The sequence below is a fragment of the Miniopterus natalensis genome, chromosome 4 (assembly GCF_054644295.1).
Source record: "Miniopterus natalensis isolate mMinNat1 chromosome 4, mMinNat1.hap1, whole genome shotgun sequence".
NCBI lineage: Eukaryota > Metazoa > Chordata > Mammalia > Chiroptera > Miniopteridae > Miniopterus > Miniopterus natalensis.
The window spans coordinates 78,567,759-78,595,176 of record NC_142084.1 but is presented as its reverse complement, the minus strand read 5'-3'; the positions used below and the strand labels follow the sequence as shown (position 1 = coordinate 78,595,176).

Below are 27,418 nucleotides of genomic sequence, written 5' to 3'. Positions count from 1 at the left end.
CTCATCACTGATGTTTCTCTCTCTCTCTCCCCCTCTCTGAAATCAATAAAGATATATTTTTTAAAAAAACACAAAAAAGAAAACAAACAAAAAGAGGACCAAGTGGAACTCCACCTACATGCCCCCATCTCTCCTGGGTGCGCTGTCTTACCCCAGTCCGTCTACAGCCCGCAGGAAGAAGTGTCCTCCTCCCTCAAAGGCCAGGCTCTTGTACCCTTGGCCCCAACCCTCTCCTTCTCCAGCAACATCAACTTCTCCTTCCCTCTGGCCCCAGGGGCTCACTGTCCTGCTAAGGGGCAGAGAGTGGATAGTTTAGGCTCTTGGGCATGTGGTCTCTGGCACCATGCTCACCTCTGCCGCTGTAGAGTGGAAGCACCAGAGACTATACAGAACAAAGAGCGCGGCAGCTCTGATACACCTCATTTATAAAAAAGGAGCAGCAAATGTGGGCAGGGCCACAGTTGCCAACCTGTCCTTGATCTTCTCCTCAGTTTACACATCTTCTCTAGGAGCTATACCTGCAAACAGACAAACACATACCTGCCCCACCTCCCCACAGCCCTGACTAGCTGCTGCTCCTCTAACAGACACTCGCTGCTTCCCTATGCTCATCCGTTCACATAGGTTCCTATCCCCGCCACGCACTGGCACAGCTCTACACAGGCCTCAGGGTGGCCAAACCCAATGCCGGCATCTGCTGTAACCTCTGTCCAGCACAGCTGCCCCTCCAGAGAGACACCACATTCTGGCTCCTGGGCTCTCACCCCAGGTGGTTGTTCCAGTCTCCTCTGCTGGCCCATCCTCTCCCCCGACTGTTGAATGTTGGAATGACCAGGACACAGCCCTGGCCCTCTTAATCAACACAACACTCTCCTCCTCAGTGAGTCATCACAGTTCCATGTCATCATATGCCACCTCTGAGCTGCTGCCTCACAAACTTTACCTCCAACCCAGCCTTTCTTACCACAGACATCAGAGTAGCCTAGGCGTCTCCACTTGACCATCTAATAGGTATCTCCACCTCTTCTAAACCCCAGTGATGGCACTGCAGGTGAGTTCTCCTGGATCCCCTCCATCTTCAGCCCTTCTAACAATCTATCAGCAAGTCCTGGCAGCTGTGCTGCATCAGCCACACCACCAAGCAAGGCTGTCACTACTCCTTTGGACAACCTCTCAACTTCCCTCCTTGCTTCACTCTGCCCCCACCAACTATTCTTCATCCAGCAGCCAATGTGACAGTCATAACACAAGATTAGAAAATGACATATAAAACCAGCTATCTTACTTCTAGATATATATTCAGAATACTAATTCAGCCATAAAAAAGAAGGAAATTCTGCTATTTGTGACAAAACAGATGGACCATGAGGGCATTATGTTAAGTGAAATAAATCAGATAAAGAAAGTAAAACAGAAAGTGCCACTTTTCTGCCAAAACCTTTCCCTATGTACTTCACTCTTCCCTCCCCAGCCCAGGAGGCTTTGCTGAGCTGCAGCCTTACCATCCAGCCCTTTCTACCTGTGTTCCACTGTTCCTACCTTAGAGGCCCCACTTGCTACTCCACGATTCTGAACAGTCTCTGCCCCAGTGACATCGTCTCCCTGGAAACGGAGGCCTCATCAAACACAGCACTCACCACAACTCCAAAAAGCCTATGAATGTGCTCACATGAGGACCAACTGGGTCAACATACTGAAGAAGCAAAGATCATACAGAGTGCCTTGTGCACAATGCCGGCACCTAGAAAGTACCTGCGGAGTGAATCCCATGCCATGTGGAAACATCGACTGTCCACTGTGGACTGTTTTCCTCCTTCCATATGCCGACCCAGGTCCAATCTACTCTAGGTTTTGGAGTTCTTACTCGGTCCTCACCTGCTGTAACCTAGAACCTATAACTTTTAGTGAAAGACTTACAGACCTGCGTGGACCCTAGAGCTAAAATGGAGAGGGAAGGTCATGGCAAGGCTCCCCAAAGGTGTCTGGAGCTCATCGCCAGAGTGATGCTCTGGGTCACTGGACCACATTTATGATGCACGGCAATTAGTATAACATCTCTTTCAGCCGTTGCATCAGACCTGTGCCTACAGTAAGACTTAGTATCAAGTAAACACCTATTTTTAGTTAATTTCCAGAATAACAGAACCAGCAACATTTTACACACCTTCCAATAACTCCTGACCACAAGAAGGCTTAGAGTCAGAACAGTGGGAGCAGTGTCTCCAGGTGCCATGGCCAGCCTTTTCCATTACCTTCACCTCCTGCTCCTCAGAGGCACCCACTCTCAACCTGGGAGGTTCCAAGTGCTGTTGGGGTGTTTTATTGAAACAACATGGCATATTCACAGGGTGTGCCCCATCTTTCTAGCTCCTCAGAGCAAATAGGATTTTATGTAATCCCCACTGCATTTCCTACAAAGTGCTTACTTTTAAACTCCCTCCTGCTGTTTTCTCTCTGGCCCTCTGAGGGGGTGTCACTGGGAAGTGCCCGCCCCCAGGATGTGACCGCAGTAGGTCTGAGTGGGGTCCAAGCATGTACATTTCTCGCCAGTTCCAGGTGATGCCAAGGCTGCCGTCTAGTGGCCTTTGAGGGACACAGAACTGGTTCTGTTAGAGCCTCACGTGTACAGTAGTGGTGACACTGCCAGCACCAGGTCACAGTGTGGACTAGGGGAAATACAACACAAATGCCTGGAACAGCTAGTACCCCAGAAAGGCGCTCTTTCCTACCCTGATGACCACCTCAGGGAGCATGTGGACCTACTGGCCCAAAGCCTCCCCTTTCTTAGGATATTTACTTTCAATCACATACCTTCAGCAGCTGGATTCCTCCCAGGCAATACCCACCTGAATTTCCTATTTCTCCCATGGGGCAAACTTTGACCCATATTTCCCAAATCTTTATATATTTATGAATACTTTGCTTCCCACACTTTCCCACTCTGTCCCCATGACCCACAGCTGTGTGAGTGTACAGGGAAGGAGGGAGGGAGGAAGAGAATAAATACGAAGGATTGGATAAATCAATGAACACATGTCTGGAAGGATAGTTCTCCATCAAAATAGGAAAACATGCTCATCTCTGGATGGGATTACGGGTGGCTCTTTTTCTCCATTTTGCCTTCCCCTGTGTTCTCACTGTCTACGTTAGCCCAGTGAATGCCACACCTTAACCACACAGGCAAAGGAGGCAGATGGGGCACAAATCACACACCTCCCACTGCTCCACTTACCACACGCTTTTTCCACCCCAAGTCCCATCTCGCCAGTGTTCTTTTTTTTTGTTGTTTATCCTCACCCAAGGATATCTTTTCCATTGCTTTTTAGGGAGGGAGGGAGGGAGGGGGAGGGGAAGAGAGAAAGAAAGAGACAGAGAAACATGGATGTGAGAGACACATCAATTGGTTGCCTCCACACATGCCACGACAGGGGCTGGGGATCTCACCTGGAACCCAGGCACATGCCATTGACCGAAAATTGAACCAGTGACCCTTAGTGTGTCAGCAGATGCCTAACCATTGACCCACACCAGCCAGGGCTTGCCAGTGCTCTTCGCTCCCACCTTAGAACCCCCTCCATCTAGACTTCACTCTCCCAAACTCACTTTCCTCCTTGTTCTCCCCTCCTTCACCTTTCCCCACTTCTGTTCTCCTTCTGGAGAAGCTTCATACCGACTGAACTGTAAACCAAAGCTCCAGGACTAAGTCAGAAGTCTCTCCCCAGGAACAGATTACACAGCCACATCTAACTTTCCCTCCAGGAAATGAGATGAAAGAGTTCTTACTTGCTTTTTCTTCTGGTTTACTGTGTTGGAGATGTGTGAAGTTCTGCCAGCTCTGTTCTTACTTGTTGACACCCACATACATACATGTAATCTGCCAAGTTCACACAGTTATGAGTCTGTTTTCTTTCTTCCCATGCTGATCTGGGTAGGTTTGTGAGGTTAGGGCACTGATTTCTCTGTTAGGCTGAGACAGTGACATGTAACCCCCATCACGTTTCCATTCATGTCCCTGCATTTTATTTAGGCCTGCTACGTATGCCAGCTCAAGTCTGGACCCTTGATCCCCATACCCTCATTTCAGGTCTTCCTATTCCTCCACAATCCCTTCAGGTCCCTAGCACCTCCCAGGGCACCTACCATCCCCTCCAGGTCCCCACTCTCTGTCCAGACCTCCACTATTGTTCAGGTCTCCACCATCCCCCTAGGCTCCCACCATGCCCTCCAGATCCCCTCCATCCCCTCGGCTCCCAGCATCCCCTCCAGGTCGCCATCATCCCCCTAGGCCCTCCATTATTCCCTCCAGGTTTCCATCATCACTATAGGCCCCCATTGTCTCCTCTAGATTCCCACGATCTCCCTAGACCCTCTTATTCCCCTCCAGGTCTCCATCATACCCCTAGGCCCCCACCATCCTCTCCAGGTCCCCCACCATCCCCTTAGTCCTTCACCATCCCCCAGTACCCTACCTTCAGCCCTTCTGCCCCTTTCTCAGCCCAGCCCAGAACCCACCACCTACCCCAGTCCCTGGGGCACTGAAAAGAGGAGGGGTCCACACCGCGGCAGAGGCCCAGATGCAGACTAGGGACGACACATTCCTGAGTCTTGAGGCGCGAAGACGACGACTCTCGGGGTCGGCGCTGTTTGACAATCTCAGAGGCCGTATGGGACCAGAGCTGGGTCGGATGTTTTGAGGGCCGTTCCAGCGCCCGCCTGAACCTGCGCCAGGTGAGGGCCGCCGCGAGTTGTACGCATGCGCTCAGGGCCCGGCGCGCTCCGGCTCCGGCTCCGGCAGGAACCATGCCCGCTGCTTTTTGGTTCCTCTGGGCGGTGTCTGGCCGACGGCACTTGAGTGTGGCTCGCGGTCTCGCTCCCGCCGGCGCGGGTGCAGACAGCGTCTGGGCCGGAAGTAGTTTTAGGAAATGCTTCCTTTTCACCTCCCGGGTTAAAATGGAAGGCTGTGGGAGTCCTGAGGCTGTGTTCCGGCTTCCGCCCTTCGCCGGGCGGCGGCGCTGGCACTCTGTCCTCGGAAGCCTCCCCGACCCTGGCAGCCCCTACGTTCTCGGTTGACCCTCTCTTCCCTTCCCGACCCCCCACCCCCAGAGGTTCTCCATCCCTCCTCTGAACCTTTTGTCCCCTCCTGACCATCCCCTCCGCCCCCGGCAGGCCGTCTGTCCCTGGCAGCCCCGCACCCCATGAATTTTGAGCCTGGCCCGGCATGGACAGGGAGACGCGGGTGTTCGCAGAGAGCCATTTCCGAGGCCTCCGGGGGCGTCTCCCCGGCGGGGTCTGCCCCACCCCCGACCGTGTGGACTTTATCGAGACGCCGGACTCCTTTTCCTACACGGATTTCTTCAAGGGTTACCTGCTGCCCAATGTGCCCTGTGTTTTCTCCAGCGCCTTCACCGAGGGCTGGGGCAGCAGGAGGCACTGGGTGACACCCAGTGGGAAGCCCGACTTCGATTATCTGCTTCAGAATTATGGTAAGTACTGAGGGCGAGCACAGGACTAGATAGAGCAGAGTCCCCTGATTCTCATCCTGCCAAATTCCCTTAGGTCATACTACATAGGGCGCAAATGAGGGCAGCCACTGAGAGTTTGGGGGGAGAAAGCATGAGTGGCTTCCCAAAAGAATTCATGCGGAGACGGTAGAAGCAGTGAGTTGGAGGATGGTCAGGGTGAGAGAAAATGGACAAGCTGGGGGACTCAGAAAAGCTTGTGCCTGACCCTCCCTTTTCAGGAGATGTAGTTGTACCTGTTGCAAACTGCGGGGTCCAGGAGTACAACTCGAACCCTAAAGAACACATGCACCTCAGAGATTACATCAGCTACTGGAAAGACTTCATCCAGGGAGACTACTCCTCTCCACGAGGCTGTCTCTACCTCAAAGACTGGCACCTGTGCAGGTAAAGATGTGGCACACTGGCCCTGGCACTGCTTTTTCCAGACCTGAGCAAGCCCTGGCTGCCTGTACACAGGAGATCTCGTCTTTTCCCCAGTTAGGAATTTTAATCCGTACAAAAAATCCAGCTCTCTGCAGCACAATGTGGCCATCTCATGGTATGCATGCAGTTGGGTGCTGTGGAGAGTGGGTCTGATGGAGGTTCAGGTGGTCTCTGGTTATTACATCTTTGTCACATTTGCCCACAGCTGAAGGCTCCACCCCCATGGAACTGGCGGCACCCAGCCTTTGTTCTTCCACTCAGACGTCCCCTGGAAACACGCCCATTTTCCAGGTCCAGCCTGTTGTGCTGCCAGACTCCTGACTGGCGGCCTGCCTGAGTCCTGCACCCAACTGCTAGGCTTGCTAAGGTCCAGATACTCTTTCCAGCGGGACTGTGTTCCATCTGCTTAAAATCTCCATCACTGCTGAGCAACACCAACTCTTTAAAGAGGATTTTTCTTTGTCTGCTCCCTCCTACACACTTCCACCTGGGGAGCTCAAACGATGCTGCTCTGAAAACATCTCACTCTCACTGCCATGCCCACTTTCTGAGGTGGTCCTTTGGTTTTGTTTCCATTTCCCCCACCCAGGGACCTGCTTTTCACCAGCAAAAACCATCCTAATCAGACTTCCCTCAGCTGGCACATAGGTGTTCAATTAATGTTGGATGAGTGAGTGCACAAATTGAATTCTTGTTTTGCTGATTTGGAAACTAAGGGTCAAAAAGGCAAAATGAGACTAGAACTCAGGCTCATGTGATTCTAAGACCAATGCTAGAGTACACAAGACACACCACCCTCTGCCCCCACCCACAGCATGTCCTTGGTGCTCCTGCCACAACTCTTTGTACTGGGTATGGAGCTCTCTGTACAGACAGTGGTTAAGGTGTGACCAGACACTGGTCCTGGCCCTCAGGGACTCATAGGCCCAGATGCTTATGCACTGTGGATTTGAGCTTCAGATAAACAATGAGTGGCGTTTTGGTTTGGTTTGGTTTGGTTTAAATATATCCCAAGTATCGAATGGGGCATACTTGTACTGAAACCATTTTGTTATTTGAAATTAGGTTTTGACTGAGTGTTTTGTATTTTCCCTGGCAACCTTAAAATGAAAAGAGCAGAGCAGGCCTGGGCCAGGCAGACAGGGGAGGTGCTATCTGAACAGGGCGTGATGAATGAGCAGGAGTCTATGAGTGCACAAAGGCATGGTGTTTGGGGAACTACAAGTGGTTTGGTGGTACTGGGCTCTCCTCATGGCCTCTGACCAAGCATGATGTACAAGCAAGTCCAGAAACTTGTTCCCGCCTGTCATTCTCCCTTGGGTTGGTTTAACATGCTCCTGTGTTGGGATCCACCAGTGGAGTGAGGGTTTGAGAGGCTGAGGGTGAAAAGGACCTTGGTGTTCATGGCAGTCCTTGTGCCTGGGCTGTGGCCTTGTGTCTGCTCAGCAAAGTCAAAGTCATTGGTGTAGTTGAAAACACCCAAGCGACCCACAATTTCAGAAAACCAGTGTGATTCAGATGATGCATTTAGAACCCAGCTCAGCCATAGTCTAAAATCCTGGAACTTGTGCTGGAGGCCCAGAGCACCTGGGTTGCTACCTCCATGGATTGTCTAGACCCTGTCACAGCACCCCACAGCCATCTCATCTACCTACCACTCTGGTTCAGTTATTTGGGCGAGCTCAGCTGGGGCCACTGAGAGCTGTGGTCATCTGGCTGTCAGACTAGGGCTGGGTCACCTGAGGTGGCCCCACTCAGCCTGGCAGTTGGTGCTGGCTCTGGAAGGTAGCTCAGGGTCCCTCACATTAGTGACCACATTGGGCTTGGGAGCATGGAGGTGGCAGCATCCTCATGCCGCTTGTTCTCTGAAGGGACTTCTCTGCCGAGGGCCTATTCACCCTGCCTGTGTACTTCTCATCCGACTGGCTCAACGAGTACTGGGACGCCCTGGATGTGGACGACTACCGTTTCATCTACATGGGGCCCACTGGCACCTGGTAACCGTGTGTCTGCTCCTACCCACTGCCCTGCACATTGTCCCTGGTCACTCTCCTAAATCATGCCAGCTCTCTTAGAGCCTTTGGGAGATTCCCCTTGGCCAGACCATGGAGTTAGCTGCCAGGTCTGGCATTTCCAAGCCCACTTCCTTCTTTCCTTTATGGCCCTGCCCAGAGCCCATGCCCCTCCTGCTGGATGTTCTGAGTGGGGAAGGTCTGGCTCACCCCTGTGGCTCACAGGTGAGAGCTGGGGATCTTGAGTCTCTGAGTGTGACCAGTCTATTTGGAAGAACCAAAGCCCACACCCAGGCAACGAGGCACCAACAGGGACTCTTCGCAGGTCACCGTTCCATGCCGACATTTTCCGCTCCTTCAGCTGGTCTGTCAACATCTGCGGGAGGAAAAAGTGGTTATTCTTCCCACCAGGGCAGGAAGAAGCCCTGCGGGATTGCCATGGGAGCCTGCCCTTCGATGTGACTGCCCCCGCATTCCTGGATAGCCGCCTGTGCCCTGTGCCCAAGCACTGTAGCCCACCGCTGGAGGTCACACAGGAGGCAGGCGAGATGGTGTTTGTGCCCAGCGGGTGGCACCACCAAGTACACAACCTGGTAGGGTGGGCACACCCTGCTTCTTCACATGCCTGAGAGGTAGCCCAGGCAGGCAGGGAGACACGCCATGGGGTTTCGCCAGGCTGGCCCTGACCCGCTTTTGACTGGGCCCCTTGGTACCTTTCTTGATGCTTCCTGAAGAGAGAGGGCTGTGCTGCCCCTCCTGACTCCACAGTTAGCAGTTTGTCCCTTTGGGAGAGCCCAGGTGTGTGACAGGGCAGGCCATAGTGAGGCTGGTTGACCCCACACAGCACTGCTAAGGGCTCCATCCCCTGTTCCCTCACTCCCACATTACTTTCCTAGTCCTCACACAGTGGGGTTGTCCAGGGCCCCTGGGTAGTCCTGCTGTGGGTTAGCTATGGACTCAGATGATCCCAGACTCTCTTCCTTCTTTCCTGCTGCCACCCACTGGGAGACAGGAGGGAGAGTCCTTCCCAGCTGAGGAGGGCTAGGAGGACCTCAGGATGGGGAAGGGGACAGTGCCCCCTGTGAGCTTGTGGGTACAGCCTGCAACCTGCCTCTTCCAGGAGGACACTATCTCCATCAACCATAACTGGGTCAACGGCTGTAACCTGGCCAACATGTGGCATTTCCTGCAGCAGGAGCTCTGTGCCGTGCAGCGAGAGGTCAGCGAGTGGAGGGACACCATGCCTGACTGGCACCACCACTGCCAGGTGGGGCGTCTGGCCTGGACAGGAGTGGGGACAGGGAGAGGCCATGACCATGGGAGGTTGGGGGGAGCTCACCAGGGCTGCAGTCGGGGGAGGGATGGCTACCTGGCCTGCCTGTAAGAGGGTCGGTCGGTCTGGGGCTGAGGCAGATCACAAAGGCTTCTAGGCTGCGGGGCTCAGACCAATCCATCATTGGCTAGCCCCAGGTATCTGTCTCCATCCTCAAAAGACTGGTCCATGGCTTAGGGTCCTTTGTAGCTGGGGCTCTGTCCAGAGTGAGCAGAAACTTGCCTGGAGTTTCAGGTGAACAGTAGCTCACTGGCCTCCCCTCTCTGCCCCAGGTCATCATGAAGTCATGCTCTGGGATTAATTTTGAAGAATTTTACCACTTCCTCAAGGTCATTGCTGAAAAGAGGCTCCTCCTAGCAAAGGAGATAGACCCTGGGGAAGTGGAGTGCAGTGAGCGTTCTGGGCTGGGCCCCCAGCAGACCATTTTTGACATCTGCCGCATTGCTGAGGTGCTGGCATCTGTGGTGGTCAACCCCGACTTCCAGAGAGTGGATACCAGCATGTTTTCGCCACGACCAGAGGATCTCCTGCAGCAGCTGGAAGAGGTTGTGGCTGCCACGGAGTCCCTTTAGTGTGTGCCATGAGGATCACAAGACACATCCTGACAGGACCCATCCTGACACATCCTGAGGCACTGGTGTGGAAAGGCAGTTGCCCTGCTGCAGGATCCCTCCCAAAAATAAAGCTCCATCCTCCTCTGCAGGCTGGGACATGCCGCCTCCCTGCTGAGCCTTGTTGTCTTGGCCTCCCAGATATGGCTTCTGCACTTAAGGGTCTGGTCCTGTTCCTGTCCCGTCCTGGCATCCTGGGACTTCAGTACCTGTCCAGAGGGTCCAGGTTCTTTGTCCTTCTGAGGCCCAGATGGACTGGGGACTCGGATCCAGTGAGGGGGTGGGTGGAGAGTTGTTGGTAACTTGGACCTGTGGCAAGGAAGCTTGGAGTATGCTGGGGACTTGGGAGTGTGAGCAGCATGTGGCTGCGTTTTCTTGATGTCCCTAGCCTTCCCTCAGCAAAGGCTAGCATGAAGCTGATGAGCCTCCCATCCACAGCAGTACAGGGCAATGACTTGTCTTGCAGGCCCACTCTACAGAAGCACCATGCCCCACAAGTTCACACCTCTCCCTCTGGAGCAAGCCCCCTGGCATGGGGTAGTGACACTAGAGCCCAACCAAGGCACCCCCATGCTGCAGGGCCTGTCTGTCCCACACTTGAACCAGTTTAAATAGCGTCCTCCACTGGCCCCTGAGCCTGAGATGTCATTGGTTGGTGTTCTAGGCCAGGCTTCCAGGTATCATAGGCAGTGTCTTCAGGGGACACTCAGGCCCTGCTACTAGTAAATGGCAAGTCAGGACACTCATGTGTTGTCCCCCTCCTGCTTACTGCAGCAACGCCTTCCCCTTTAGAGGCTCCAGAGCCACCCCTCTGCTCCCAGCCAGCAGTGAGAGGGCCCTGATTAGCATCTAACTGCAGGCCAGATGGAGCCGGGGCCTCTCCCACACCTTGCACATCCATTCTGCACCATCCACCTACTTGTTGCACACCTATCTGCCATCCAGAGTCACTCTGCAAACTGACTCAACAAACGCTGTGTTGATTCATTCGTTCTATCCAACTCCCAATCTTTGCACCTCTTCTGTGCCAAGCAAATCATTACACACTGTTCTACATTTTAACCTTTGTACCATCCAGTTTCCATTCAGTTGTATGAGTGTTCTCCAGGGAAATGGAACCGGACTGTATGGAGAGAGATGGAGCTGGTGAGAAGAGCTGACGTCGTATTCTTGGGTCCAAAGGCTGGACGCAGGCAAGGTTTCTGTGTTATAGTTTGGAAGCAAAATTGCTTCTTCATAAACCTTGGTCCTTGCTCTTAAGGCCTCAACTGATTGGACAAGGCCCATCCACATTATGGCAGGTCATCTGCTTTACTCAATCTGCTGAGTTAACTGTGAACCTCATCTAAAAACTCTCGACAGCAATATCCACACTGGCGTTTGACCAGGTGGCGAAGTTGGCACATAAATGTGACCAATGTAATCACTCTGTGCTTGTTCACTGGCCCAGGTTTCCACGTATCACTGCTCCTTCCAGCACCTATTTAACACGCCCACGTTGACACTCAGCAGTCTGTCTCCTTGCAGTCACTGTGGACAATCCAATACCCTCCCCCCCTTGGTGTACTCATCTGCCCCCACAACTCTTCCATTTGGCAGTCCCTCTGCACACTTCCCTGAGTGTTTTTCAACCACTGGTTTGGCACAGTGTAAACTTCACACTAACGGTAATTCTGCAACCACCCTTTGCTCACTCATTCTATACCAACTTCCACTATTTGCACACCCTCTGCCATTTAAGCATTGTACACTTGCTGTGTAATTCAAAAGCTCTTACTCTCCATTCAATCTCACACTTAGCCATTCAGAGTCACCTTTACCCACTCACCATGTGCAGTTCAACAACTAATCTATGCATGTACATCTTGCTCCATCCAGCTTTTACTTTAGCCCACCCTCTGGCATTTAACTGCTCTTTCCATGCTCACAAACTCACTTCACAGCCGTGTGTTGGTCAACAGTATCTTGTTACACACTCCCTGTGCAAGAGCCGCTCAGAACGCTTAGATGGAGCCTGCAACTGAGGTACACGCCCTTGGCCAGAACTGAACCTGGCCCTTCAGTCCTCGGGCCAACGCTGTAACCACTGAGCAAACTGGCTAGGGCAGGGCAACATTTTGACAAGATGCAGCGTTGTATCATCTCGTCCCCTATATTACACTCTGCAAGCAGACATGCTTGTGCCTGGTCCAAACTTCACTTTTGGCAAAAGAGAAACCTATCTTATGAGAGAAAAGTGACTTGGACCGATCTCCAAGGCATGCGTGGGCTCATGCCTTCCATTTGTGCCCATGGTGTGACTTAGAAATGGCAAGGGACCTTCCCACCACCGGCCACACTCAGCTAGTGAGGTTGGGAAAAGGGATATAAGATAATGGCCAAGGTTGGGTTAACGAGCTGTAGTATGGCCAGGAGTGCAAGCTACTCCTGGTGTAGTGACTTCCTCTCTCCTCTGGACAGGGGTCAGTCAGACCAGGTGACCAGACCATCTATCTGAGGCCTAAATGTGCCACTAGCCCATGTCTGACTCATAGGGGACCATTTTCAGCATCCTCATACCTCAGGCTCACCTTATCAGGCCAACTACCTCTCAGCTGTGCTGCACATTACTTTTTTTTAACTAAAATGGAAAGTCTAACATGAATATTAACTCAGGAAGTTAATTTTTATTATGTACTTAGGGGTTTGTGGGAACAATGCCAAGGGGTCCAAGGAATAGGGAGGCAGGTGCTTCTCAGATATGGGGCTTGTACTTCCATTGCAAGGTGATGTAGCTCACCTGCCTGCCCATCCCCCAGGGAGGGAGCAAGTGGTCAGTTCTGCCATCTGGAGGCGCTTTTCCAAATGCAGGTAACCTTCACTGGCTTCTTCAGAATGGGATAAACTGGGATTTGAGCTACATCACCCAGGAGGGCTTCTGATTCCTAAGTGATGTGATCTTCCAATTAGGTAGGTACCGAGGTGTGTTGGGTCAGTGAGTGGGGGGCTCCCCACACTATTTGGTGGGGACTCAAGATGCAGTTACATCCCCTTTGTGTTTCTCTTATTTAGGACCTGGTTTTACAGGTAAGACACAATAATAAGTGGAGCAATGTTCTTCCACTAGACAGATATATGAAGCAGATGGAGAACAATCTTCCAGCTGACAAGCCCTTAAGCGAGAGTGCAGGAGGGTGGGGCAAATGTATAGCCTGCTTCTATTTGGAATTTCCTCCTCCCATGGCCTTATAGATTCACCCCCCCCCCCCTTTCCTGGCAGATCAATAAAAGAAGCAAACAATTTAGAAAAGGAGAGCCCCAATATTTATTTCTTGTTCAGGATATGACTTAACAGTTTTATTGCATTTACTGCTCCTCCGTGTGCAGGTGTCTACACAGGCACAGTAATCAGAATTATAAAACCTGTGGCTCTTCCACTGGGTTTGTGGCAGTAGCATAGGTGACAAGGAGCCTGGCTGCCTGCCGATGGACATGCAAATAGCAGGAAATGCCCACCTGGTGGCTTTGATTCAGCCACCACCACTCCACAGCCTCTGTGCTTTCTCGACATTGAGCCTGGCAGACGTATTACCAGTCTTCCAGGAACAATAAGAACATGGTTTTCGTTGCTTGAGGTTTCACAGCCAATGGTCACTCCCAATCCAGAACTCCAGGCCACAAATTTTCAAGGATATGCTGCTTCCATAGCAGCAAGCCAACTCCAGCTTCTGTTGACTCATCTGTTAATCAGGGATGACCAGATAATTGCAAGGCTATCTGGTTTTGTGGACTGAATTGTCTCCCCACCACCCAAAATTCATATTTACGTCCCAACCCCAGTACATCAGAATGTGGCCTTTCTTAGAAATATGGTCATTGTGGATGTTACTAGTTAAGACAGGAATATACCAGAGTAGGCATGGGGGCCCTGATCCAGTATGACTGGTGTACTTATAAAAAGGGGAAATTTGGAGACAGACAAGTACACAGGGACACCACATGAAGATGAAGGCAGAGATGGGGTAATGCTTCTACAAGGAACATCGACTGCCAGCAACCACCAGAAGCTGACCCTCACAGGGCTGACCCCCTGACCTTGGACTTCCAGCCTCCAGAACTGAGGCAATAAATGTCTGTTGTTCTAAGCCACCCTGTTTTTGGTACTTTGTTAAGGCAGCCCTAGCAAGTGAATATGAACAGCAGGCTAAGTTAATACGTATGTAGAACTTGACCTCACAGGAGGGTGTTTCCACGGCCCCTCACCCAAACAGAACCCCTCACTGGGACTGAGCTCCTCGTTCCCGGACACAATGGAACGGGCAGGGGAACTTAAGTGCCTTTTGAATGATGACAACTGCTTCTACCCTACAACCATTTACTGGGACCTTCAGGGTACAAAGAAGTGACATTTAGCAGGGTATGCAACATACAATTTAAAATGTGGGTATTGCCCTCGGTGTACTCAAAATCCCTAATAAGCAGCCACCATCATAAATAAAAGTATGACACAGTTCCCCTTCGCAAGCAGCTGTATAGCACCCTCAAGGCTTTTGACCCTGAAAGGGCTGCCTGATAACAGTGGGTGCTCCTTGGGTCAGCTGGTGACATGGCAGGATTGGTGCCTGGCCCTGCTCCCCACATGCACTTCCTGCCTCACTGCCTTTCTCTAGCCATTACCCTGCCCACAGCTTCTTGCTCTCAGATGGGAAGTGCAATTACCCTGGAACCTCAGAATAGGGGTGGGAGGTTCAGACAAGGTATCATGGTAGTGTAGTGAGTTGGTGGTTAGGGACAGAACCCAAGGGGTCACCACATTTGGGGCAGCCATCTCTCAGCCTGCTTGGGAAGCGCTGGATGGGGCTCTCTCCCAACCCGAAACACCGGGCGAGTCCAAGCTGGTTACGCACCTCCCTCCCTGCTTTTTGGCACAGCAGAGACAAAAGAAATGCTCAGTTGGTCACTATCTCATTTCTACCTGAGAGCAAAGGGTGGGAAGGTGAGGTCTGTCCTGGGGCAGGTACCTCCCGGGGAGGGTCTGGCGTCAGTAAGAGTTGAGAGCCTGCTTGGAGCGGCGTTTCATATGCAGGCGCTGGTGGCGCAGGAGGTCGGAGTTGTGCAGGAAGCTTTTGACGCAGTACCGGCACCGAAAGGGCCGTGCCCGGTCCTTACCGTGCACGCTGCTGCGGTGCCTCGCCAGCTGATCAGGCCGCTGGAACAGCTTCCCGCAGTCATAGCACTGGATGCTCAGCCGGGCCCGGCCCTCGGCCAGCGGTGCATCAGGCCCCCCATCTGTGGACCCCGCCACCCCCTGCTCGCTCCCCATCACCGGCCGGGGTCCACTTTGCGGCAGGTGGATCCGCCTGTGGCAAAGCAGGTGCGAGTTGAGGCGGAAGCTCTTCCCACAGGCGCCGCACCGGAAAGGTTTCTGGGCCTCGTGGGCTTCCAGGTGCCCGTCCAGGTCCTCGCTGTCACTGAACAGCTCCCCACATACCGAGCACTCGTGCAGCTTCTCCTGCTCCCTGCGGCTGCGCAGGTGCCGGATGAAGTTGACCCTCCAGCGGAAGACCTTTCCGCAGTTGGGGCACACATAGGACTTCCCAGAGGTATGCACCTCGCCCCCAACTGAGGCGCCATTCTGCTGGGGGGTGGGGGTGCCGTGCTGCTTCCCCAAGGGGCTCCGCGGCTCATCTGCGCAGTAGGGACCCAGCTGGGAGTCTTCGTCCCCAGAGCTGGACAGGACGATCTCGATGGTCACCTCCTCATCCAGGCTGTTCTTAGGGGGTGGTGAGTCACCTCCAGCTGCAGGAAAGCAATGTGGAGGTCACTTAGCATTGATGCTGGAGTAGGTTATGACACTGGGGGCTGTGGGGAGAGGGTGAATGTATTTTGCATGTGAGAAGGCCGTGAACTTGGGGGACCAGAGGATGGAGTGCTAAGGGCAGAACTGCATCCCCTAAAGTTATTATACTTAAGTTGTAACCCCAAATACCTCAGGATGTGACTATATTTGGAATTAAGCTCTTTCAGGAGATAATTAAGTTAAAATGAGATTATTAGGGTGGGATGTAATCCAACTGGCATCCTCACAAAAAGAGATTAGGAAACAGATGTGTGTAAGCTCACGAAGAAGACGGCCAGCTACAGGCTGAGAAGCTACAGGAGAAGCTCCCCTTCTGATACCTGGATCTCAGACCTCCAGCCTTCAGTATTTTGAGAAAGTCAGTTTCTGTTGTTTGAGCTTCCCTAGAAGGTTGATACAAATGCATATGGGATGTCAACCCTCAAGTCAGCTAAAGTGACCAAAAAGAGATGCCAAGTTTCTAAAAAGGGGACATAAACAACCATTAGTGCTCCTGTGGGCCATTCACACAACAAAGTTAGGAATTGCTACCAGATGAGGTGGGATTCCTAGATGTTCCCAAAACACCAGAGAAAGAGTAAATCCAGGGAGCTCTAAGCTCATCAGTGATGAGTACAGAAGGGAGTATGTGGGCTGTGTGTTGGGGACAGGGTCCCCTGAATTGGCTATTAGGATAATAGGGTAACAAGGAAGAGTTGTGATCTGAGTGCATGTTTGAATGTATATTAAATCATGTAATCCTCAATAATAACCCCACAAGGCAGCTCTGATTCCTATCGATTCCTACCTCTGTTTTACAGAAAACAATTTAAAGGAGAGAGAGTAAGTTGCCCAAAGTGTCAGGAGAATTGAGCTCAATCTGGATTGGGCCATGCTGTGCGTGGCCTGGGAATGGATAATGGATGGTTCCCTGTGAGCTAGAGGGACTGAGGAGAGAAGCAGGGAGGACAGGAAGCCAGATGTGAAAAAAGAAAAGACAAAGGCATTATAAAAAATATATTTTTATGTTAGGATGGAGGAGCTTTCTTGAAAGACATAAAGCCAAAAAGATGAATATTATATTTTAAAACTGTGAAAAACAAATGTGCTAAAACAATACACATAGTTCTAAAAAAGAAACACAGGAAGAATTATGCACACACCCCACACTCTCCCAGACCCTCTTTACCTGGGCAGGTGCTCTGAGCAAGTGTCGTCTGCTCGCAGGCCTGGAATTCTGGTACCTGTAGCTCATCCCGTTTTCCTCTTTCCTCGACCTGGAATGGCTGGAGACTTGGAAAGTCTTTCCAGAGAAGAAAATGGAAAGGTGGATTTGTCATACAGCTGCTGCACTACCTGGAGGAGCATCTTAACAGATGCCAGGCTGTGATCCAAGGGCAGCCCTGGGCTCCCTTCTTGGGCAGCCACTCAGTCAATGTTTGTAGAGCAAAGAATTTGTAGGCAAAAAGGTTCTGAAGCTGGATGGAATCAGCATGAGTCCCGGATCTGCCCCATCTACTTGCCTGTGAGTAAGTGACTGCCATCCCTATGGTCATTTCCACTTCTGTGGTGGGATTTACACAGGCCCCAGGGCCCCTCGCAAACACTGCATGAACACAGTCTGCACAGAGCCTGCCGGGCAGACGGGACAGGGAGCTGGCCACCCCAGAGGCCCTGCATGCTCATTCCAGGTGAGGATGCGGAGCCATACCTGATTGCACTGTGCCAGCTCTAGGTCCTGAAGGGGAAGCAGTGTGGGGCTACTGTTGATACTGTACAAAGGTTTTTGCCCTAAAGGAGCAGTGTCTCAAGACACAGTGGTTAAAAACATACACAAGAAAGCCCAGGTAGGGGGACTGGGAAATGCTGCTACTGAGCTGTGCTGTTGTCAGCCAAGCCCCAGCACCCCGTGCCTCAGTTTCCTCATACCAGCAGTATGTGGTGGAAGGCCTAGAGGATGAGACACCTGGAGGTACTGTGCCTAGTGCTCCTTCTCTGCTGACCTATGGAGAATGTAACCTCACTTGTGGGGGGCCACTGGCTTGTCAGCACAGACCAGGTGCTATTTATAGCAGAGGAGAAAGAGATTTCCATTGTGTCCAAGTACCTGGTTGAGGGAATGAGAGCCCCACACCAGGCAAAATAAAAACCTACATTCTTTCTGTGAGGAGTTGGGGAGGAAGCAAGACGTGTTCTACCAAGACAGAGTCTGGGACTACAGAGGGATGCAGAGAGATGGCAGGGAGTGGCCCACTTCTGGCCGGCACCGCACAGTGACTCACCCAAGTAGGAGACCTGGGTAGCATCCTTCCCCTGGAGGTCCTGCAGCTCTGGAACACATGGCTCGTTCTCCTCACCCTGGGAGAGGTCCTGCTGGGTTCCTGGGTCATCTGTTCACAGAAAAGGGGAGGATACACATTCCTTAGTAACCTGGAGGGATGCAGGACAAGCCATGGCAGTGACAGGGCCATGCAGCGCTGCAGAGAAGCTGAAAGGCTTGAACAAGCAGTGAGGGCAGGGGAGGGGGCATACTAGTGGGGCAGCTGTCAGGCCCATGGGTTAGAAAGCCAGAACTTCAGAGGCCATAGGATCAGAATGATAGAAGAAAAGCAGATGCACAGGAACCTGTTATATTTGGTTTCATATGCAAAACAGCCAGTAAAAGCCTGATTTACGTGTGACAGGGACATGTGAGGGTCCCTCTACTAAGTGCCCTCAGGGTCACTGTGTGCAAGTGACCTGCTATCAGGGTTGGAGGGTGGTCAGCAAGATCAGATGTGGGCTCCCCAGCTCCCTGGTCTCAGGAGAGGGCAGAAGGAGGTCTTACTTGGAGGCAGTGAGACCCCGCAGTCCTCTCCAATGATGAACTCCCCGTAGAAGCCAGTCTGGGCAGGGTCTAGAAGGGACCAGTCTTCTTCTGAGAAACAGAAGATCATGTCCTCAAAAGGAGAAACCCGTTTCTGAAACCACAGAACAACAGTGACGCCTCAGTCCAGGGACAAGCTAGGGAAGGGTTGCTGCAAACAAGAGAGCCAGCTGGAGCTGAGGGTACAGCCCCGCAACATGTGTACATGGCAGGGAGAGAGCAGAAGGCTGCTCCCTTCCCAGCTCTCGCCTGGAATCCACCTTGTTCCTGTCTGGTTTGGCCGAATGCAAGCCATGATGTCTCTCTGGTGGCCAAGGGTGTGCAGAAACAGGCCCTCCTGCTTAGTGCAGGCAGGGTGCACAGTCCCAGGCAGCCAGTGAAGACCATCGACACCACCAGGCTCAGCCCACCATACAACATGCCATTTCTAGAGTTTATTTTGCACACATGCAGTGTTAGATCCGTACCAGCCTATGCACGGCAGCATTGATGATCACAGATATTATATTATCAATACATATTGGTCATAAAGACTGAAGACGAACTCTCTGCTGATCACCAGAGCACTGATTAACTCCAAGACATTCTGCCAGGTTTGAGCACACTCCCTGCCCGGAGCGAGGGCTTTCTCTGCACAGAGGAGAGAAGCAGCTGCGCACAAGGTGATCTAGGCTGTTCAGCGCACAGAGCGTCCAGAAGTCTGGATCGCCAGCAGCGCTGCAGTGGGACCTGGGGTCAGGCGTGGCCGGGAGACTTCTCTTAAACTTGAGTCAGACCATGGGAACGTGTCCAATTCATTTTAATTTAAAAAATGGTGACATGTCCCTATTATACCAGAAGGCCATAAAAATAGAGAAATTCTTTACAAAATGGAAACAGATATTTGCCATTGAAGCAAGAAGTTATTTGGGTCTTAAATGTCCTATAAATATTAATATGACAATAGAATGATAACAATAAATGTCACTGAAAAATTATTCACTTTGTTTGAAATAATCTGGGGTCTTTACTACCTGAAAGAATACAGGAGAAGGAAGGCGTGACTAAGGAGAACTCCTGGTCTGGCTTTCTGTTCATACTGTCTAATCCCAGGACAGAAACACGCACCTCCACTAAGCACGTCACTGTGCGTGTTATCTTATGTATGTGGTCGGAGGAACTGCCCACATGTATATTCACTGGATATTGGCTTAATGAGGCACAATAGTCATCAGGTGTGAATGAATCAAAATTATACTTTTTTTCACCCAGCCGGGCATGGCTCAGCGGTTCAGCATCGACCTAGGATCCAGGAGATCGAGGTTCAATTCCTAGTCAGAACACATGCCCGGGTTGCAGGCTCGATCCCCAGTCGGGGGTGTGCAGGAGGCAGCCGATCAATGACTTTCTCATCATTGATGTTTCTATCTCTCTCTCTCCCTCTCCCTTCCTCTCTCTGAAATCAATAAAGATATATATTTTTTAAAAATACTTTTTTTGTCAGATGGGCAAAAAATATATTTTTTGGTGTGCCAGAGAATTTTAGTAATAGTTTGTGTGTGCCATGAGATGAAAAAGGTTGAAAATCGTGGCTCTAGATTATCATGTTACTTGGGTGGTTGCTCTGGGGCTGGGATCAGGTGGGGGTGGGGGAGCGCAGAGCTGGAAAAGGACAGTTTTCAACAAATATCCTTTGGACTCTTCCTCCCCTATGTACACAGTTTTTTCACATTAACCCAGAGGCAGCAGAGAGCAGAACAATGAGCATAAAGGGCACAGAGCCCTTAAGGTCTTGCCTATTTGTCACATTTTCCCGTCTCTCATATATGTTGGGCGGGCATGTTTACTCATCCCCTAGGTCCCTGAGGACTTAAAAGGCATCACAGTATGTTACCCCAACAAGTGTCCATGTGAATCTTCTAAGAAAAAGGTTATCCCCCACATCAGCAAATTTCCTATGGCACCATGGTTCTCAACCAAGAGGGACAGATTCTGCACGCAGAGGATATGTGGCAATGCTTGGAGACATCTGTCTGTCTCCACTGCCACTGGGGTGGGCACTACAGACATCAAGAGGATGGAGGCACGGACGCTGCTCAACACCCCACAGTGCCCAGAACAGCCCCATGTGACAGAACTGTCAGCCAAAATGTCAATAAAGCCGTAGTCTAGAAAATGCCCTATAACATCCAAAAAACTTAACATGGGTTTGATAATATCATTTAGCGTCCTTTAAACTATGAAATGGTATTACCTTTTTCAAAGAAAGGAATTATGAAGACTCCCACAGGTGACTGTGACAAGAAGATTGGAAATTGCTGGGTCAAAGCTTTCCAATGGGCCCTAGAAATCTTGCTGAACATAAATTGTGTGTCAATCGCCAGGTGTACAAATGAAATTCAACAGTCTTATGTTAATAAGTCAATGGTTATGGGCTTACAAATACTTGTTTTGTTTTGCCCAAGCCCATCCGAAAAAAGATGAGGTTAAATGTAATGTTCCCATGGGTCCTTGGGGAAATTTCTGGACAATTATGGGAGAAAGTAACAGAAGTACACCCCATGACTCACTAATTCCACTCCCAGGACATTTTCCTAAGGAAATCATCAGGATGTATGCAAAGGTGTGTGTAAAAGAACGTAGAAGGTATTGTTTGGTAGAATCACACCTCAGGTTTCTTCTTTCCGCCTTTTTCCAGTGTCTGAAGACTTAGCCTAAGCATAGATCATTTCAGTTTCATTGCAATTTGAAACAAAATACCCATGCACCCACCTCTAAGATATAAACACTATAAACAGGTTATAGTCTTTGCTTTGGGTGGAGTGGTGGGTGGGTCACAGACTGCAGGCAGTTGAACTCAATGAGCTTCTCCTGTCCCCAGTGTTTGGTGTTTATATTCAGTGCATGTCTTTTAAACTCTAACTCCATCTGAATATAGCCTGAAATGATGTCATAGCACTGTTTTGTATGGTTTTAAATGTTGAACTTGCCTTACACTCCCATTCTGTTTAAGACTAACTCACGGGCATATATGTAGGTCTAGTTCACTGACTTAAACCGATGTGTAGAATTTCAGTGTGTGGTGATTTCACCCATCCTTTTGTCAATAACGTTTAGGTTTTTCCCAGTACAGATATTCCTCGATCAAGATGGGGTTGCATCTCGATAAACTCATCGTAAATTGAAAATATCCTAAGTTGAAAATGCATGTAATATCACACCATAGAGAATGGGTTGCTGACCCTTGTGTTGGCGGGGTTACAGGGACTGTGCTCAGTGCCCTTCCCAGCACCATAAGAAGGCACCCATTTGCATATGGTCAGCCCAGGAAAACATCCAAATTCAAAATCTGAAGCACAGTAAATTTCTAGTAAATGCCTATCACTTTCCTACCATGGTAAAGTTGAGCCATTGTAAGTCGGGACCGGCTATACTTTGCTATTATAAGCAACAGTTCAATGAACTCTCTCATATGTCTCCCTGCCCATGTGCAGGTGTGTTTACAGGGTAGGAGAGTTACTGGACCAGTGGGGAAATACATCTTCACCAACATGGCACACTGCCACCCGGTTCTTCAAGCGGTTTTGTATGGTTTTAAATGTTGCCAGCACTGGGGCTGCCAAAGGTCTATGGTTTGGCCCCTTGGAGGGAATGCAGCGATCACAGTCCTGAAACTACCCTTTCCTTGATGAACATCCCTCCAGGGGTTTATTGGCCAACAGAATTTTTCTTCTTTGAGATCCTCTGTTATATTCTTTGCTCATCTTTCTGCTTCCTAATAGGTTGCTTTTCCTATTTTTTAACCAGCTTGTTTTAAATTGTAGATACACCTCACTACTATAAAAGATAACATTATTTCAATTTTTATATTAAAAAATTCTAAATGTGTTACAATTGCTTAACAGTGGTATAAACAATCAGTAACATTAGCACTATAGGACAAACTGCAAGAAAATGTTTAACAAATTGGTATGGTGATAATTTTTATAAAAGAGCTTCAAAATCAGAAATGTGGTTTTGGAACAAAAATAGATCAACACAAAAGAAAAGAAAAAGTCCAGAAACCAAATTTGGCACACATAAAAGTTTAATCTACAAGAAAAAAACAGAACCCTAATCAATGGAGAAAGAGAGAGATGACTTTTAGCCAATGTATCTGATATAGTTGGTTGACTATTCAGAAATAAAACTAGATTCTGATCCTTGATCACAACTAACATAAAAATAAAAACCTTAACGTACCAAAAGAAAAAAATGGCTTTCAGAGAATAAAAATAGAGGGACTGACTATATGAAGAACAATTGGCAGCTGTTCACATAAAAATTATAAATACCTACACTAAAACAGCATGAATGAAATTAAAGACCAATGACACACTGATTTAAAATATAGGCGCAGAGCTCTTATAACACAAGTCTTTCATTTCAATTCTTTTTTTTTTTTTTTTTAAAAGAGGGAACTAAGAAAGTAAATATCTTAAATATAAGAAAAAAGTTCACATTCATTAGCACATAAAAATACGCATATAAAATACTTCTATGAATCACTGCTTTGATGAAGAATCAAAAAGTAAGGTGATGAAATTTCAACAATCATCTTGTCATTATATGTAAAAATGCGTTAGAAACATTATAAACACCTTGGCCTAGAAGCTAAAATTCCTACAACCCAATCAGAAAATCCTCTGGAATCTTCAGAAAAGCTACTATGCTAATAAGTAAAATTAACAAGGTTGCTGGATAGAAGGTGAATATAACAAAATCAATTGTATTTCTATACAAACAACAAGAAGAAGATGAAATATATTTTTAAAACCAAACCATTTACAATAGCATCAAAAACCATGGAATTCTTGCCAGGCCAGCGTGGCTCAGTGGTTGAGCATCGACCTATGATTTGGGAGATTGCAGTTCGATTCCCGGTCAGGGCACATGCCCGGGTTGAGGGGTTGATCCCCATTGAGGGGTGTGCAGGCTGCGATCTCCCGAATCATACCACTGAGCCATGCCAGCTGGGCAAACTATGGAATTCTTAAGGAAAATATGTACAAGATGTGTCCCACTTGAACAAAAGAAATGAAGGATTTAACAAGTTAAGATGTCAATTTGGCCCACAAGGCTCTATAGATTCAGTGTAATCCCAAGCAAAAAATGTTAGGAAGATTCTACAGTTTATATAGACATAGAAAGCACTCAGATGCAGCCAAAAGAATTTGGAAAACTGGAGGATGCACAGTACCCAACTGCAAAACTTACTATACCATCACAGTGATACTGGCATAAATGATCAAAACAAAGCTCAATTGAGGTTGAGCCTAAATGCTCAGATATGTGTAAACAAGCGTGCCAAGGAATTCAACAGGGGAAAGGAAAATCTTTTCAATGAATGCTGATAAACAAATATCAACATGGGGAAGGAAAAAAACCCTACTATACCTCCTATCATATGCAAAAAAAATAACTTAAAATGAATCAAAGACCCAAAAGTAAACTGCAGCTATAAAATTCCAGAATAAAATTCTTGGTGACCTTGAGGTAGACAAAGATTTATTAGAACACAAAAAGCATAGATGATAAAAGAAAAAAAAGTCAATAAACTGAAACATCATCAAAACTAAAGATGTTTAATCTTAAAAAAATAAATCATTAAAAACAATGAAAAGGCAAATCATAAAATGGTAGAAAATATTCCCAATACACACATCTGACAAAGGACTTCTATCCAGAATATATCTATTTTTAGAAGCTCTTAAAACACAGTAAGACAAGCCATCCAGTAAGTAGGGAAAATATTTGGACACTTCATAAACGATGCATTGTGATCCACAGCAGATGAAAAGATGCTCAACTTCATTAGTCAACAGGGAATGTAAATTAAACCACAATTAGATATCCACTTCAATGGCTAAAGTATGTGTTGTTTTTTTAAATGACAATACCAAGGGATGGTGAAGATGTGAAGCAACTGGACTCCCATTCATTGAGGGCAGGACTGTAAGCAGTCAAGCACTATGGAAAATGGCCATTTCTTTTGCAATTAATCATATACTGATCCTATGACAACCTCAACCCTAAGCAATAACCTTAGAAATGAGAATATTCATTCACAGAAAGACTTCCGTATGGATATTTACAGAAGCTTCATTCGTAACAGGCAAAAATCAAAGTGACCCAAATATTTATCAATAGTTGGTCAATGGATAAACCAACTGCGACACAGCTGTACAATGCAACACTATTCAGCCATGGAAAGGAACCAACCACTGAAACACACTAAGCGAATAATGCTTAAGTCACTGGGCAGAGTAAGAGAAGCCTGACACAAAACACGACATATTGCATGACTCCATTTACATAAAATTCTAGAACAAGAGTGGATCCATTCAGACAAAAAGGAAGTTAATGTTGGCCTGGGCATGACAGCCCGGCTTTATTATAAAGGGGTGCAAGAGAAATTTGGGGTGATGGAGATGCTCTGTATCTTGACTGGGGTGATAATTACTTGAGTGTAGGCGCTTGTCAAAAACTCTCCACACTTTGCACTTAAATAGGTGTATAATATGCACCTATTCATAACAGGTAAAAATGTGTTTATACCTCAAAAATATGTTTAAAAAGTAAAAATATAGATATCATTTCCGGTCATCATTTTGGTGAAGATTAAAAACAATGTTAATATTAAAAAGTCTATAGAAAAATTACACCCAAATTCTACAAATGTCATATTAAAAATTACCTAAGAATCCTACCCCGGTGCTCAGCGCTGACAGGGCCCCTATGTGGCACACTACTTTGATGCCACCCTCAGAAGGACATGACCCAGCCTAGCGTTCCCACCAAAACGTGTGACTTGAACCTCAATAGGAATTAAACCTGACTGAGGTCTAGCCTTCACTCTTCAGAATTATCAATGCCATGACCACCATGGAAACCCCAAGGAGGAAACACTGGAGCCGGGACAACGAAATGAGAAGCACAACCCTGGTGTGTATTATTCAAATGTTAAATTTCCAGAATGTGACAAACACACGGTAAGTCCCTACTTAATGCTGATGATAGGTTCTTGGAAATGTGACTTTAAGCAAAATGATGTATAAGAAAACCAATTTGATCAGAGGGTCACTGACATCAACTAGACCAAGTTCCTATGGCATATTTCTGGTCACAAAAACATCACCAAACTTCTAAATGGAGACCCCAAATCCTTCTCATATCAAACACTGAAATAAATGTTAAGCTATACAGACATTTAAAAAAGATTAACAAGAACATGTAAAAAATGACTTTCCCACGTACTGATTCAGTGTCATTCACAGTGGCCAGAGCAGGGCCTCTCCAGGCAGCTCAGGGCACAGGCAGGCCCCAGGCCCCACCCTGGCCAGGACTCTCTTCTAGCCCTTCCATCACTGGGCACCCACACCCACACCCACACTCAAACCAGAATGAGGCAGACACACCAATTGCCCTCATGCACATCTTTGGGACAAGGAAGGAGAATGGAGTCCCCAGAGAAAAACCATGCAGACGTGGGGAGAATGGGCCAGCTCCACATGGACAGTGAGTGGCCCTGACCCCAGCCAGGAACTGATCTTTTCCCCCTCATCAATGTTATAATGAAAGGATACTGAATAATACAACGTTATTCGAGAACCTACTGTACTGTGGTTAGGTAAGCAACTGTCCTAGCTTTTAGAAAATATGCTCCCGTATAAACAGAAAGAGAGGCACAAAGTCTGCATCGCACTCTAAAAATTCAGGAAAAACTGTGTACAGAGGTCGGAGGTGAGGCAGACAGGGAAGGGAAGAGAGAATGAATACAGAGAAATTACAATGAAAAGGTATTTGGAAATCTCTGTCCTATCCTTATAATCTCCGAGTTTGAAATGAATTCCGAAGAAAAAGTTAAAATAGAAAATTTCAAAAATGTCTACAGTGGATAATGAACAAAGAAAGAAAAAAAAATGTCTACAGTGGAATCAGGAGTTTGAAACAGGGCTTTTCAAACTCAATGTGCATATAACTCAGTGGGAAATATGGGTGAAAATACACACTCTGCCTCAGTCGGTCTGGGGTGCAGCCTGAGAGGCTGCATTTGAAGGCATCCCCAAGTGGATTTGCTGCTAGAAAGGGGCAAGCGTGGGGGAAGCCTGTCCCCCAGGGACAAGTTCCAGGAATGGAAGACAGGCATCAGAAAGCCACAGGCTTGTAGAAAATAACTTGATGTTGGTCTTGAAGGGGATCAAATACGCCACCCCAAAATGAGCCAGCTTGGCAAAAAGACTGTTTTGAGCTGAAGTAAACAGAGAAACAAACTCTGAACTTCCCTTTATGGAGGAAGCCCATTCCCCTCTCCTACCAGGAAGGGCAGAATGACTCTGGGTTACCAGGCAGAGCTCTAGACTCTTTTCAGCCCAAGTCAGCATAACAAACTACTAAGTAACCCTCATCTCCATCAGTGTCCACGTATATTTACCTGCCCACAACTTACTGCCCCTTGAAGCTCAAAATCCTTTTCCTTTGTCTTGTCATTTCTCCATGAAAATGGTATATAAGCTCTGACTGCTGTCTCGAGATTTTCATTTCATTTCTGTGAGGCACCCACAGGCATATGAAATCAGTCTTTTTTTCTCCTGTGAATCTCTCTTGTCAGTTTGCAGGGCCCCGGCCACTGAACCTAAGAAAGTAGAGAAAAAGAGTTTTTTCCCTCCCTGACAGTCCCTTAATGAGGAAAAGATGCTAAATGCCACCACTGATGAAATGTGAGAGGAATCTGGGCTCTGGGACAGCACTGGGAGGGGGGCGTGTCTGGCTCTGCAGATTCCCAGGAAAAAATAGGCAGCACATACTATCCAAA

At 48.6% G+C, this 27,418-nt stretch overlaps 3 protein-coding genes across 8 annotated transcripts in view; 1 reads left to right on the top strand and 2 right to left on the bottom strand.

Moving 5' to 3' along the window:
- Positions 1–4,755, bottom strand: part of SNAP47 (synaptosome associated protein 47) — a 45,444-nt gene extending 40,689 nt beyond the window's left edge. The window contains exons 1-2 of one of the 4 annotated variants that reach the window (XM_016203507.2): positions 4,520–4,754; positions 3,784–3,924 (exon numbers count right to left, since the gene is read on the bottom strand). The gene's annotated coding sequence lies outside the window, so the exon portion shown is untranslated. Of the gene's footprint in view, positions 1–3,783; positions 3,925–4,519 lie in introns of all 4 variants that reach the window. The other 3 variants (XM_016203508.2, XM_016203509.2, XM_016203506.2) reach the window with 3 other exon arrangements.
- Positions 4,756–4,940: 185 nt separating this feature from the next.
- On the top strand, positions 4,941–11,324 carry JMJD4 (jumonji domain containing 4). Of its 3 annotated transcripts, none has more exons than XM_016203504.2 (6): positions 4,941–5,483; positions 5,741–5,906; positions 7,817–7,942; positions 8,283–8,550; positions 9,078–9,176; positions 9,563–11,324. In XM_016203504.2, the coding sequence occupies exons 1-6, from the start codon at positions 5,219–5,221 to the stop codon at positions 9,860–9,862; spliced, it is 1,224 nt and encodes a 407-aa protein (XP_016058990.1). In that variant the 5' UTR covers positions 4,941–5,218; the 3' UTR covers positions 9,863–11,324. The 3 variants fall into 3 exon arrangements, with proteins under 3 accessions (XP_016058990.1, XP_016058989.1, XP_016058991.1); XM_016203503.2 differs by having other exon boundaries at positions 9,078–9,224; XM_016203505.2 differs by lacking the exon at positions 5,741–5,906 and having other exon boundaries at positions 8,369–8,550; positions 9,078–9,224.
- Positions 11,325–13,181: 1,857 nt separating this feature from the next.
- Positions 13,182–27,418, bottom strand: part of ZNF496 (zinc finger protein 496) — a 35,880-nt gene continuing 21,643 nt past the window's right edge. The window contains exons 7-10 of the mRNA XM_087816895.1: positions 18,547–18,679; positions 18,002–18,109; positions 16,909–17,022; positions 13,182–15,679 (exon numbers count right to left, since the gene is read on the bottom strand). Coding sequence (XP_087673021.1) covers positions 14,922–15,679; positions 16,909–17,022; positions 18,002–18,109; positions 18,547–18,679 — 1,113 coding nt within the window. The 3' untranslated portion in view covers positions 13,182–14,921. The remainder of the gene's footprint in view (positions 15,680–16,908; positions 17,023–18,001; positions 18,110–18,546; positions 18,680–27,418) is intronic.

Bases quoted from the DNA above. Each gene is read 5' to 3' on its own strand.
- JMJD4 (XM_016203503.2), top strand. From the start codon at position 5,219: ATGGACAGGGAGACGCGGGTGTTCGCAGAGAGCCATTTCCGAGGCCTC. The intron at 5,907-7,816 runs GTAAAGATGTGG...TGTTCTCTGAAG, and splicing joins AAAGACTGGCACCTGTGCAG to GGACTTCTCTGCCGAGGGCC. The intron at 8,551-9,077 runs GTAGGGTGGGCA...TGCCTCTTCCAG, and splicing joins ACCACCAAGTACACAACCTG to GAGGACACTATCTCCATCAA.